Source organism: Prunus mume, linkage group LG6 (assembly GCF_029339155.1).
Source record: "Prunus mume cultivar Tortuosa linkage group LG6, ASM2933915v1, whole genome shotgun sequence".
Taxonomy (NCBI): Eukaryota; Viridiplantae; Streptophyta; class Magnoliopsida; order Rosales; family Rosaceae; genus Prunus; species Prunus mume.
The window spans coordinates 23,067,213-23,081,290 of record NC_142703.1 but is presented as its reverse complement, the minus strand read 5'-3'; the positions used below and the strand labels follow the sequence as shown (position 1 = coordinate 23,081,290).

The 14,078-nt window shown below is 38.0% G+C and overlaps 2 protein-coding genes across 2 annotated transcripts; both read left to right on the top strand.

The window, feature by feature from the left end:
• The first annotated feature begins 1,005 nt into the window (after window positions 1-1,005).
• LOC148916488 (disease resistance protein RGA2-like) lies at window positions 1,006-4,932 on the top strand. Its single transcript, XM_089054846.1, is given in 2 exon segments — window positions 1,006-4,600; window positions 4,602-4,932. Coding segments are annotated over 2 exon segments (3,531 nt in total). The 5' UTR covers window positions 1,006-1,186; the 3' UTR covers window positions 4,719-4,932.
• A 2,987-nt stretch (window positions 4,933-7,919) lies between these two features.
• On the top strand, window positions 7,920-13,382 carry LOC148916487 (putative disease resistance protein RGA1). Its single transcript, XM_089054845.1, is given in 4 exon segments — window positions 7,920-9,103; window positions 9,106-10,415; window positions 10,417-12,353; window positions 13,064-13,382. Coding segments are annotated over 3 exon segments (3,585 nt in total). The 5' UTR covers window positions 7,920-8,739; the 3' UTR covers window positions 12,328-12,353; window positions 13,064-13,382.
• The last annotated feature ends 696 nt before the right edge of the window (window positions 13,383-14,078 follow it).

Sequence of the window (14,078 nt, the reverse complement as noted above, 5' to 3'; positions counted from 1 at the left end):
TTTTTTTTCAGACAAATTGAAACAGGATAAGTTCAAGTGATATTTCAATGAATATCCTTTATTCTGACGATGATTATTTTTTTAATGCGCTGATGATGATTATTGTTATTGTTTAAGAACAATTATTTATCTAATGGACCATTAACTAACGAAAGAGTAGATGCGTCAAGTTCAAGATCTATGATTGGCAGCGATGAGCTACTAGACTCCTTGAGCTACTTCCTCACCCCATATTTTTACCACTCTTCTATTATATTATATATAATATATAGAATTTGTAATAAACAACTTAGAATTTAAGTTAAAATGTCCTCTAAAACAAATTAGATATGACTTAATTAGAAATATTTAGCTCTAAACATGTAAGTATTGAATATTTAAGTGTTTTATATACTTATATTTTCTATTTCGACCCTCCCAACTTTACAATTCTAGCTCCGCTCGCATTGGCAATTTGGCATTGTGATTTATCATGAAGTAGGGTTCATTTTGATAAAAACGCTAAACCAAAGGGTATCTGTGTAATTATGTCATGTAAATTACTAGTTTTGAAAACCCAAAGCTGAAAAGTGTTGACATGAAGTCAACTTTCTTGGCTTCTCTAAAGTCTAGGCTTCATGGGTTGATCCACCGAATTGAACTTCCACTTCTATTTCAGACAATGTCCAATGGTGCGTTTGGATGAGAACATTTAAAAGTACAAGTGAATTTATAAATGACGCTTAAATTTAAAATGATTAAATTAATGCTTTAAAATTTATAAACTTTCTTGTTTGGGTTGAGTGTTGAATTTGAAATACTGAATTTAACTTTATTTATAAAATTATATTTTTTAAAATTCAATTTCTTTCTTGGAATTTGAGAAATGACGATTTTAAATAGAATTTATAAATAAATTTATGACCTCAAAATTACATATTTTTCCTCACACTGAATTTCTAAGTTTTTATGTTTTTTTATATATCCAAACATGGAATTATTCATGTCAATTTAGAAATGATGACTTTTATCAAAATCTCAACCTCATTTCCGTTATCCATTTGCTGGCTTTTGAAAGTCCCCCTAAAGCCAACTATTGTCATCAGCCAAATTGTACTTCTTTTCGGATCCATTCCATTTCCAGATCCAGATCCAACTATTCTCATCATCTCAGCCTTGTTTTGTTTTGCTGTTGTTGCTGCTAGAAATGGAAGCAGCAGGCATATTTTTATCCCCTGCTTTGCAAGTGATCTTTGACAGATTGGCATACCCAGCCCTACAAAAGGTTGCTGAAATCTGGGGTGTCGAGGACAACCTCGACAGCCTACGAGATGCCTTGATGAGGACTCAAGTTATTCTTCAAGATGCAGAGGAGCAACAATTAACCAACAAATCTGTTAGGCTTTGGTTGTCAAACCTCAAGAATGCTGCTTCTGATGCTGAGGACATTCTGGACTTGTTTATCGCTTCCGAAGCCGTCTTCCGCTTTAAAAACCCAGCTACATTTTTCAGTTTTCCAATTACAACAGCCTCTGTTGCTGAAAAAATTAAAAAGGCACTCCACAGATTAGAAAAGACGATAAATGAGGGACTATCGACATTTAATTTTAGAGTGCCTTGCACAGAGGAAGACTGGCTCTTGCGTCGGCGACTCAAATTCTTCACTAACAAGAGGGAGACTGGCTCTTGCGTGGTCGACTCAAAGATATATGGAAGAGATGATGAGAAAGAGAAGTTAGTCAAACTGTTACTATCTAAGGAAACTTCCCAGGATGGATATGCAACTTGTATTCCAGTAATTGGTATTGGAGGAATTGGCAAGACCACTCTTACTCAGTTGCTATATAACGATGAGAGGGTAGTTAGACACTTCGACTCTAGAATATGGATTTTTGTTTCTGAGGATTTCGATGTCAAGAAGATTATGAAGACAGCCATTGAGTGTGCAACAGAGGATGAATGCAAGTTGTCGGAGATTGAAATACTTCAGTCTCGGCTTTCGAAATTGCTACAGAAGAAAAGATACCTGATTGTGTTAGATGATGTTTGGACTGAAGACCAGGATGATTGGGACAATCTAATACCTTTGCTTACAGGGGGTCTTGATGGCTGCAAAATCATTGTCACTACCCGCAGTCAAAAAATTCCATTCATGATGGACTTCCCGAATTCACCATTTTATTTAAATGGTTTGAAGGATGATGATTGCTGGTCTTTGTTCAAGCACCGGGCATTTGGACGTGGAGAAGAAGAGAAGTATCCAAATCTTACACGGATTGGAAAGGAGATTATCAAAAAAGTAGGAGGTGTGCCGTTAGCTGCAAAAAGTTTGGGAAGCTCAATGCGCTTGAAAAGAGAAGAAAAACAGTGGTTATTTATGCGAGATTGTGAACTCTGGGAATTAGATGAAAGCCAACATAAAGTTTTCCCTGCCCTGATGTTAAGTCTACCACCACATCTTAGACAATGCTTTGCATTCTGTTCACTATTTCCCAAAAAATATGAGTTCAATAAGCACAAGTTAATTCATCTATGGATGGCAGAAGGCTTCATTCCAAAAGAGGGAAGCAAGCGACCTGAAGACATTGGTGAGGAATACTTTTCCGAATTGTTGTGGATATCTTTCTTACAAGAAGTACGGCTACATGAAGGTGGAGAAATAATTGGATACAAGATGAACGATATCATTCATGATCTTGCACAATATGTTGCAGGAAAAGAATATGTGGTACTTGAACAGGGTCGGCCACAAAATTGGTCACCAGCAGAGATTCGCCACGCATCTGTTGTTTATACATATGGTGCAATTACAATTCCAGAAACTCTATATGAGGCAAAACATTTGAGAACTCTCTTATTGATCGGTGGTTCCGGCTTCTTAAACATAGATAAAATTTATTCAAGTTTTGAATACTTGCGTGTGCTAGATCTCAACAACTGTGATCCTGTTGATGTGCCTAAATCCTTGGGTGGCTTCATGTGTTTGAGGTATCTTGACTTGTCTTACACGCTTATCTCCCAGTTACCTGAAAACATGAAGTATCTCTTTTCTTTGGAGACCTTAAACCTAGTTGGTTGCAATAATCTTGAGATTTTGCCTTCTTTGGGATTAAACCTAAGACATCTTAACTTAAGTGGATGTGTGCGTTTGACTGGTATGCCTTTTACAATTGGATTGTTAGTTCAACTTCAGACGTTGCCACTTTTTGTTGTGTCGAAGAAGGTGATGAGTATTAAGCTGAAATGTTTAAATCTTTATGGTGAGTTGAATATTACTGGCTTGGAGAATCTTAAAGATGCTTCTTTAGCAAAACTGCATATGAAGAAAAATCTTGAGTCATTGGGATTATACTGGGGTTCTATTCTGGGATTTAAAGATTCATTCGCCAAACCACCTAATGCCCCACCTGAAGTAGGTGTCTCGAGATCACATATAGCGCCGCAACTTGAACAGCTTATTGAAAGCCTGCAACCACACAAAAATCTGAAAAAGCTAGTTATAAATGGATATCCAGGAACCAAATTTCCTGATTGGGCTCTCCCAAATCTTATTGCCGCTGATTTCACCAACTGTAGAAGTTGTAAACATCTTCCAGCCCTTGGGAATCTTCCGCTACTTAAGATGCTTTCTTTGCATGGAATGCATGGCGTTGTGAGAATTGGTAGAGAGTTCTATGGTGACAGCACTGACATATGGTTTCCATCACTCGAAGAACTATCAATTAGTGATTTTGCAAAGTTGGAAGAGTGTTCAAGTGCAAATTATGGAAATGCATTCCCTAGATTGAAGAAATTAACTGTAAAGAGTTGCCCCAAGTTAGCACGTATATGGCTACCTCAGTCCCTTCAACATTTGGAGCTGCGAGATTGTAATCCTAGGATGATGCCCATGGCAGATTTAAGTTTGCTATCTGTGCTTATTCTTGACAAAATTCCAGAACTAGTGTCTCTCCCAGAAGGGCTTTTTGCGTCAGCTAGACTGTCTTCCTTGAAGATTTTGTCTTGCCCCAAGCTTCATTCAATGCCTTTGCATATGCAAAACCTTAGTTCTCTGAAATCATTGACCATTCGTTGGTGTGGAGAGTTGTTCTCTCTGCCACAAAGTTTGCAGAACCTTAAAGCTCTGGAGTCAATGGAGATTAGTGACTGTCACAGTCTAACATCCCTGCCAAATTGTGGAATTGCAGGTTTGGCTTCGCTTCGAACTTTGTCCATTGAAAACTGCAGTAAACTAACTTCTCTGTCATCGAGTTTGGAGCAGCTCACATTGCTTGAGCACTTTACCATCATGTACTGTCCAAAGCTTGGTTCCTTTCCAGCCGGTGTGCAACACCTCTCCTCCCTTCGAAGTTTGATCGTTCTGAGCTGTCCTTGGTTTGATTCTCTGCCAGAAGGGTTGGAAAATGTAAAGACCCTGCACTGCTTGGAAATTAGTAGCTGCCCCAATCTAACAGCTTTGCCAGAATGGTTTGAGGATCTTGATTCTCTTAGATCCTTGACCATATATGATTGTCCTAATTTAAAACTGTTGCCACCGGGTTTCAAGCTTCTCACTAAACTCCAGCACCTCTCTATTCAAGAATGTCCTGAGCTTGAGGAAAGATGTAGACGCGGTAGCGGCTGAGGATTGGTCGAAAATAGCCCATGTCCTGCATAAGTACATTGGATCGCCTCAGGTCAGGCAGTCTGGCGATGCAAGCACATCTGGCAGCTCTTCTGTCCAAGCATCTTCTCAGTAAGACACTTCTATTTCCTTGTCACTAACAAGCTATTATATATCATTATGGTAGATCATTCCTCCTGGTGTTGTCACTGTTGTGGTGTGCTTTATTATTTTTATCTTTATAGTGGATTTCTGTATTTCTATGTACAGGGCTGTTTTGAAAATCCTCTGAGTTTGTATTGTATGGATATCAACATTAATAAAATTTCTATGTTACTTGTCTTTTTGAATTTTGATTCTGTTTATTTTTGTATTAAATAATGTTTAGTCATATTGCATTGTTGTATATTTTTGCTTGATAGTTGCCAATGCAAATTTGCAATGCAACAGCAGAGTCACCAAAAGATGTGACATGCCCTCATCAAATGCAAATTTTGAATAGTTTCTGCTTCGGAATGTGAGTTTTATATGTTTTGGAACAATTCGTTGGATCTTTGTTGCTTGAAAATCTAAGGTGGGTTCGTTTAGGTCCAGATTTATCTGTGGTTAGTTTGTTGCTTGTTTGGCTTTAGCCTTTGATGGAATGTGATGAAATCTAACAGCAGGGCGGAAATTGACTTTTAAAAATAGTTCAAATGCTGAATTTTCTAAACAAGAGGTTAACGGGCAAATTTAAAGTATCAACCAATACATCAGTTTCTTTTTAATGAATCACAAAGACAAACTTGAACAAGGAAGAATAGCATTGACTTTAGTTGCTGCTAGCTCAAGCCATAATTCACCGCAACCAAAGAGCATTGCCATTTGCTTGCCCAGTTGGCCTGCCTCAGCCTCTTTCAGGTAATTCCTAGTACACCTTGCCCTCATCGTCAAGATTAACTACTATCAGGGTTTTAATCTATTGAAAAGCTTAGTGGAATTACAAATGTAACAGTATTTTTTAAATTTTCTGTTAATAAAATGTCCAGCAAAATTGTTTTATTTTGCTCTGCTTCTTCTCCTAGCTTGATGGTACTGAGACAGGAGAAACCAGCACATCAACTTCCTTTTTTTGTGGCTTTAGGTCCCCAAGTAGTGATTTTTCTTTGCTTTCCTAGCCAAACATGGGGTCCTTAAGGCTCTAGCCAAGAACAAGGACAGATTTTGGGTTCCACTTACACTCCTTTTTGTTTTTTTAATACTTTTTATTATAACAAAAAAGGGAGTGTTAGTGGACAAAAGAGGAGTGAGAACATACAATTGAACAAATAGAGTGTAAATAGACAAAACAGGAGTGAGAAAATCAGCTCTGAAGAAAAAAAAAGAAAAAAGGACAAGAGTAGGAATGAACTAAATGCTACTGAAAAAATGGGGAAGAATCAGACAAATTTTTTCAAAAAGATGACGGTGCTTGATTTTTCCTTGTCACTGATGAAGGTGCTTGGGGGTTTCCTAGTCAATACTTGTCATCTGACAGAAACATTCTTGCAAATATCAATCATGTTCTTCAATACGTACAATCAGTGTCGTCTAATATTGGGCTAAAACAAGATATCCACCAAAACAATACAAGAAAAACATATTAACCAAATCAAGACCAAAACCTCTTAACAGATACAACTAAATCAATGCCAAACCCTCTCTAAAAAAAACACAGAAAAAATCAGTGACAAACCCGAACCAAATCAAGACCAAAATCTTCCTCCTTGGTTTGAATGTCAATTTTGTGGCGAAAATTCTAAATTTGCAGGTCCCAATTTATGCCAGAGCTCTGGATCTCAAGCACCTTTTAGATCTGAAGAAAGCAGGTGCAACAGATGCTGTTCTGGAAAGTGCAGAGGTATCAGATTAATTGATTGTGTTTGTTTGAATTATTGAATTTGACAAGTCTTTTTATGATGCAACTTGTACCTGACTAAATATTTTAATTCATGCAGACAAGTTTGCAGCTGGGCTCTAAGCTTTTGAAAGGGCTTGGAGTTATGTCTGATGATGTGAACTTTCTCCGTCAGCTCTTTCGTGATTCTATGGAGCTGCAAGCTCAAAAAGGAGTGAGCAAAACTGATGATAGAGAATTTAATAGTCTGAAGCCTATGCAGGTACTTGTAAGTTACCTATTCCTTTCCCTGGTTGAAAATTATATTAGCTTTTCATTTTGAGATGTTTGTTGATAAACCGATCTTTCAAGAATGACAAGCATTTTAAATGGATATGATCATCTATTTAATGTTTGAGACCAAAGAGATCCTAAACATTATGAGAAAGCTATGTTAAGTTAAGCTGAGGCCCGATTTTATCAAGACATCATTCATAAATTATTCACAACACTCTCTTTGAGTGATTTTTCTATCTAGAATTCGATTTCTGAACTCATATGAACTGTCCATTTGGTTCTGCTAACATGCATTCCTTTCCCCCTAGTTCTCATTGTAATCTCGTGTATAGTCATGGTGGAGGACAGTTTCAAGATGTAAACTTCTTGCAACTTCAAGTTAAGCTACTTGAATTACTATGTTATTTTTACAATTGGCTCAATGTATATATTCTGGGTTTGCATGCAGTAGGAAAGGATGATATATATAACTAATGGGTTTGCTTGACAAGGTGAGAGTTGCTGATTTATTGATGACGCGGTACCCGTTCCATCCATGTCATTAGAAGGCTAATCATGGGGGGCAACCAAGGAAGATGGTTCTTATATCTTGACAATTGAGGGGGACGCGGATGAAGCAAATCCCGAAAACAGTGAGCTCCAACGGCCTGAGAGTACAGAAGAGGAAGGAGTTTCACATAGTGGCTTGGAAACAGAGAACGGTTTTGCAATTAAATCACAAGATGTTGACGGATCAACTCTTGTTACACGACTGAAGATGAAGTGTAGTGTAGTATAGGGAGAAAAATAGTGTAAAGCTTGATTTTTCACTCCAGTGAACTCACAGTTCCTTGAAGGTGTCAAAAACTGGTCTGCTAAAATTTGTTTCAGGAAAAGTAGCAGGGGGTGCTAATTCTTTTCATCATACCAGAGTCTTGCATATTTTTAATTCTATTTTTATTCTATTTTTATATTTTCTGTCAATGCATGGAATATAAGAAAGTTTTTGTTTCTTTTTCCTTTTGTTCCCCCATTTCTAATTGTATGTTGTATCCTGAGTTTCAAGGTTGGTTCTTTGATGGGGTCTTGTGCAGAAGTCTCAATATAAATCTGTCTCATTTTTCTTTGATGGGCTAATTTTACATGTTCATCACATCACCATTATCACTATGTTCCCCATGTGTCATAAGGTTAGCCATTAAAAGTTAACTGGGTAGGAAGCTCCTTCAATGCATGTGTGCCAAAATGTGTGTTTAAAGTCAAGTTTCTGTTTTTACAGCTTCAATTAGTTACTCGTCCATGGATGAAAAACCTTTATTTAATTTTATTTTTACTTTTCTTCATATGGGTTGCAGAAAAACCTCGGCCAGTGGCCTCAAGGAACTGGATCAGTACTTTGTTACTCGCAATGGCTTTAAAAGGATGATCTCTCACCGTACATTCGGCTCTTTCAAAGCCTCCATCATCGGTTTATGTGAATGCGTCTCGGTGGTACAATCGATATGCTTCTTCTCTGAGGAAGAGGACGATGGGGGTAATTTTTAATTTTTTCTAATCTCTCAGAAATCAATAATATATTTTTTTTGCTCGAAGAGCTTATCAATTTTGGATGTCGGGTTGGGATATATTCCTGATGATTATTATTATTATTATTATTATTTTTAATGTGCTTAATTTTGTTGAGGTTAGCATCTAATGGACCATTAACTAACGAAGAGAAGATGAAATCAAGTTCAAAGCTCTGGCATTGGCATTGTGGTTTATCATGAAGTGGGGTTCATTTTGATAAAAACGCTAAACACAAGGGTATTTGTGTAATTATAGCATGTAAAGTACTAGTTTTACAAACCCATGGCTGAAAAGTGTTGACATGAAGTCAACTTTCCTGGCTTCTCTAAAGTCTAGGCTTCATGGGTTGATCAACCAAATTGAACTTCCACTTGTATTTTCAGACCAACTCCAACAATTCTCATCTCACTGTTGTCAGCCTTGTTTTAGCTGAATTGGAATTTTGTTGCTGCAAGAAATGGAAGCAGCAAACATAGTGCCATCCCCTGCTTTGCAAGTGATCTTTGACAGACTGGCATCCCCAGTCCTACAAAAGGCTGCTGATTTCTTGGGTTTTGATGACAACTTCCGCGGCCTACAACATGCCGTGGAGCGGGCTCAAGCTACTCTTGAAGATGCAGAAGATCAACAATTCACCAGCAGAGCTGTCAGACTTTGGTTGTCAAAGCTCAAGAATGCAGCTTATGATGCTGAGGACGATCTGCACTACTTGACTGCTAAAAGAACGAGAGGTGGGAGCTATTTTGAAGACATGAGCCCAGGTCTGATGAATTTTCAACTTGGAGACCTTATGCATGCTACCCAAACTGGTGCAGTGCTCCGGGGGGGCTCAGTGAGTTTAATTTTAAAGCACCTAGTATGGCAGATGGTCGAACTACCATAAGAGAGACAAGTTCTTTTGTCATTGAGTCAGAGATATGTGGAAGAGAAGATGACAAAGAGAAGTTGGTCAAACTGTTAATATCTTCTGAAGCTTGCCAGGAAGGATATGCAACATGTATTTCAATATTTGGTATTGGAGGAATTGGTAAGACCACTCTTGCTCAATTGGGATATAATGATGACAGGGTAATCCACCACTTTGATGTTAGGATGTGGATTTTTTTCTCTGATGATTTCAATGTTAAGAAGATCATGAAAGCAATTATTGAGTCTGCAACTAAGGATGAATGCAAGTTGTCCGAGATTGACCTACTTCAGTCTCAGATTTGGAATTTGTTGCACAATAAAAGATATCTCATTGTGTTAGATGATATTTGGACTGAAAACCATGATGATTGGGACAAACTACGACCTTTGTTCAGAGGGGGTGTTGATGGATGCAAAATCATTGTCACCACCCGCAATACAAAAACCGCATTCATGACAGACTCCCCAAATTCCCCATTTTATTTGAAGGGTTTAGCAGAGGATGATTGCTGGGCCTTGTTCAAGCAACGGGCTTTTGGGCGAACTGAAGAAGAGAAGTATCCCCGGCTTTTGTCAATTGGAAAGCAAATAGTTAAAAAATGTGGAGGTGTGCCATTAGCAGTAAAAAGTTTGGGAAGTTTAATGCGCTTTAAAAGAGAGGAGCAGCAGTGGTTGTTTCTGCAAAATAGTGATCTCTGGAAACTAGATGCATGCCAAAATAAAGTTTTACCTGCCCTGATGTTGAGTTATATTCATCTCCCATCACATCTTAAACAGTGCTTTGCATTCTGCTCAATCTTTCCGAGAAATTATGAATTCAAGAAGCAGAAGTTAATTTATCTATGGATGGCAGAAGGATTAATTCTACAAGGAGGAAGCAAGCGACCAGAAGACATCGGTGAAGACTACTTTGCTGATTTGTTGTGGATGTCTTTCTTTCAAGAAGTAGAGTTATGTGAGGGTGTCAGTATAACTGGATACAAAATGAATGATGTCATTCATGATCTTGCACGATATGTTGCAGGAAAGGAATATGTGATACTTGAACAGGGTGCCCCACCAAATGGACCAGCACAAATTCGCCACTCCTCTGTGGTTTATACGTATGGAGAAATTACAATTCCAGAAGCTCTATATGAGGAAAAACATTTACGAACTCTCCTATTGATTGGAGAATCCGGCTCATTAAGATCCATTGGAAAAATGTTTTCGACTTTTGTTTACTTTGCGTTCGCTGGATCTGAGCAGCTGCACTGTTTACAATTTACCAGAATCGTTGGGTATTATGATATGCTTGAGGTATCTTGACGTCTCTTACACACCTATTCGTCTGTTACCTAAAAGCACAATCAATCTTTGTGCTCTGCAGACTTTAAACCTTTTTGGTTGTCATAATCTTAGGAGCTTGCCTTTCTTAGGAGGCATGACCGACCTAAGACATCTCAATATAACAGGATGCCAAAGTTTGGACGGGATGTGTACTGGTATTGTAAGGTTACACCAACTTCAGACATTGCCATTATTTGTTGTTAGCTGGGAGATCATGCATTCCTACAGTGCCATTGAGTTCAATTTGAATAGGAGTCTCGAAGCTCTGCAACATTTAAATCTTTATGGAAAGTTAAATATTATACAGTTGGGGAGAGTTAGAAATGCATCCATAGCACATTCTGCTGGATTGAAGACGAAGGAAAATCTTGAGTTGTTGGGATTATACTGGGGACTATACCAGGGATTTGAAGGTTTGGACGATTCATTCACGAAACTACATAAAGCCCAACATAAATTAGACATCTCAGGATCAAACATAGGTCCAAAACAGCATGAACCTGATGCTAGAGTGGCCGAAGAAATTCTTGAAGGCCTGCAGCCACACAATAATCTGAAAATTCTAGTTATACATGAGTATCCAGGAATCAAATTTCCTCGTTGGGCTCTACCTAATGTAGTTTCATTTCATTTGGCCTATTGTAGAAATTGTGAACATCTTCCTGCCCTTGGAAGTTTGCTGCTACTTAAGACTGTTTCTCTGCATCGAATGGATGCTGTGAGATGCATTGGTACAGAGTTCTATGGTGATGGGGCAGACATACGGTTTCCATCACTTGAAGAACTATCAATCAGTGATTTTGCGAACTTAGAGGAGTGGTCAAGTGCAAATGATGGAAATGCATTCCCTAGATTGAAGAAATTAACTGTCAAAAGTTGTCCCAAGTTAGCACATATACCCTTATGTCAGTCACTTCAACATTTGGAGCTGCGGGATTGTAATCCAACATCAATGTCCACAGCAAATTTAACTCTCCTTTCTGTGCTTGTTATAGAAAAAATTCCAGAGCTGTCCTGTCTCCCAGAAGGGTTTTTTGCATCAGCTCATCTGTCTTCTCTGGAGATCTTGTGTTGCCCCAAGCTTCATTTACTTCCTTCAGAGATGGGAAACCTTGCTTCTCTGAAATCATTAACCATTCGTTGTTGTGAACAGCTGTCCTCTCTTCCACAGACTTTGCAAAACCTCAAATCTCTGCACTCACTAGAGATTAGTGGTTGTCACAGTATTATGTCCATGCCAGATGGTGGAATTGGAAGTTTATGTTCCCTTCGGACTTTGTTCATTGAGAGCTGCAGTAATCTGATTTCTCTGTCATCAAGTTTGGAGCATCTCACATTCCTTGAACACTTGAGCATTATGAATTGTCAAAATCTTGGTTCTTTCCCAGAGGGTGTGCAACACCTCTCCTCTCTTCGGAGTTTGACTATCTTGAGCTGTCCTTGGTTTGATGCTCTGCCAAATGGGTTACAAAATGTCCCGACGCTGCACTGCTTGGAAATTATTAGCTGCCCTAATCTAACAGCTTTGCCAGAATGGTTTGGGAATCTTGCTTCACTTCGATCTTTGACCATATCTGATTGTCCTAATTTAAAAGTACTGCCACCAGGTCAAAAGCTTCTCACAAAACTCCAACACCTCTCTATTCAAGAATGTCCTGAGCTCGAGCAAAGATGTAGACCAGGAAGTGGTGAGGATTGGTTGAAAATAGCACATGTCCCACATAAGTACGTTGGATCACCTCAGGTCAGCCAGTCCAGTGAAGCAAGCACATCGGGCAGCTCTTCTGTTCAAACAGCTTCTCAATAAGCAACTTCTGTTTCATTGTCATCATGGTAACTCCTTTCTCCTGGTGTTTGTGTGCCTTTTTTTTCCTTTCCTTCATATTGTTTGTTTAGATGGATAGAGTGACCACAAAATTTTAATATTCCTTCAGTTGTAGAATTTCATATGTTTGCATACAAAGCTGCTTTGAGAATCCTCTGATTTTCTGTTGATATCATGTTAATAAAATCTCTGTAGAGGACACTTTTTCTGAAAGTTATTAGTGGACACTTTTGTTTTGATGGGAAGAGGTGAACAAAGTATAGTTTTCTGAGTTACGAAACGGGATGAGAACAAGTAGTAATATGGCTCTTTCAATATTAGTTAAGAACACATCAAAGCAGCCATATACAATTAGTTTAAAAGCAAGGTTATATGTCATTTTATTTTACTGTCCATATATGAACACATTGCCCAGGTTTGAAGTCTTAAGAACAAGAAATAATTTGTTTCTAAAATAAACTAAAGGGATAAAACCCAGATGAAGAACTGAAATTTAGATTAGAAAATTTTCGGTGGAAAGAAAAAAAAAAGGAACTTGGGTTCTCAAAGACACAAAATCTTCTCCTCGGCCTCTGTTCTTTAATAAATTGGCAGACTTGGATACAAAACCTTTTTGATTTGTTTACTTGTACAGTCACTGCAATATATCTTTGCAACTTTTCCAGAATGGCTTGAGGAACAAATCCTGCTTGTCCTAATTTAGATATATTGCCACCAGGTTTGAAGCTTCTCATTGAACTCCAGTACCTCCCTGTTCAAGAATGTCCCAGCTTGAGTGATGCAAGTGCAAAATTATTAAGAAGCAGGTAGTTGACAAGATACGCTCAAGCCATGTGTTTGGTGTTGGAAAAGCCAAGCAATCTTTTATGTTTCGTTTATTTTATTTGTAATTAAGCAGTTGTTCGTTGTGATTCTATATTTTTAAGAATAATTTGTAATAGTTAGATTTTCTAGGGTTTTTATGTTTATTATTTTAGAGAGTTGAGTGTAGTCGTCATTTTTATCATATTATCCAAAAAATTCAAGACCTTTCCCTAGTTTTTTGGTGGATTCCCTACATCCTTAATTCTATATTTGATTTCCTATATGTAGTATGTATAAGTATGTATACAATCTCATTCTTTTGAGAGATGGCTCAAATAATTATATATAACATAGCTTCAATTGATGGATCCCATCCTTGTAGGCTCCATCACGCATTGTATGTCTATTTTTCAGGCATTCATCAAAGATTATGGCTCAAATTGCCAAAATTTTTGCAAGAATGATAACTTTTATTTTTAGTTTTCACTTTTTTGTTACAAAGGCGAATTTACATGTTTCATACAAAATTGAACTTACTTAAAATTGTTTTCAGTTCTTAGTTTTCATTTTGTATGTTATCCATGTACATTTCTTCCATATCTTTCCCGCCACCCTCTCTTTTCACCATTCCTTCCCTCATTTCTCCCTTTTCTTCAACAAAAATCAAAACTGAAAACTAAAAGAGGCGCGCAGTTTTTGAAACAATGACGATGAGGGCATGGTGTTCTGCGAATTACCTGAAAGAGGCTGAGGATGAGGCAGGCCAACTAGGCAAGCAAAACGAGCAGGTGTACGGCCTTCAGTGGGTGCTGATAAGTGATGGTATGGGAAACCAAATGACAATGCTATTGCTGCAGTGCATTTTGGCTTCAGCTAGCTCCAATCAAAGTTGACGCTATTCTTGGTGGGTGTTCTTCACTGACGCTCTA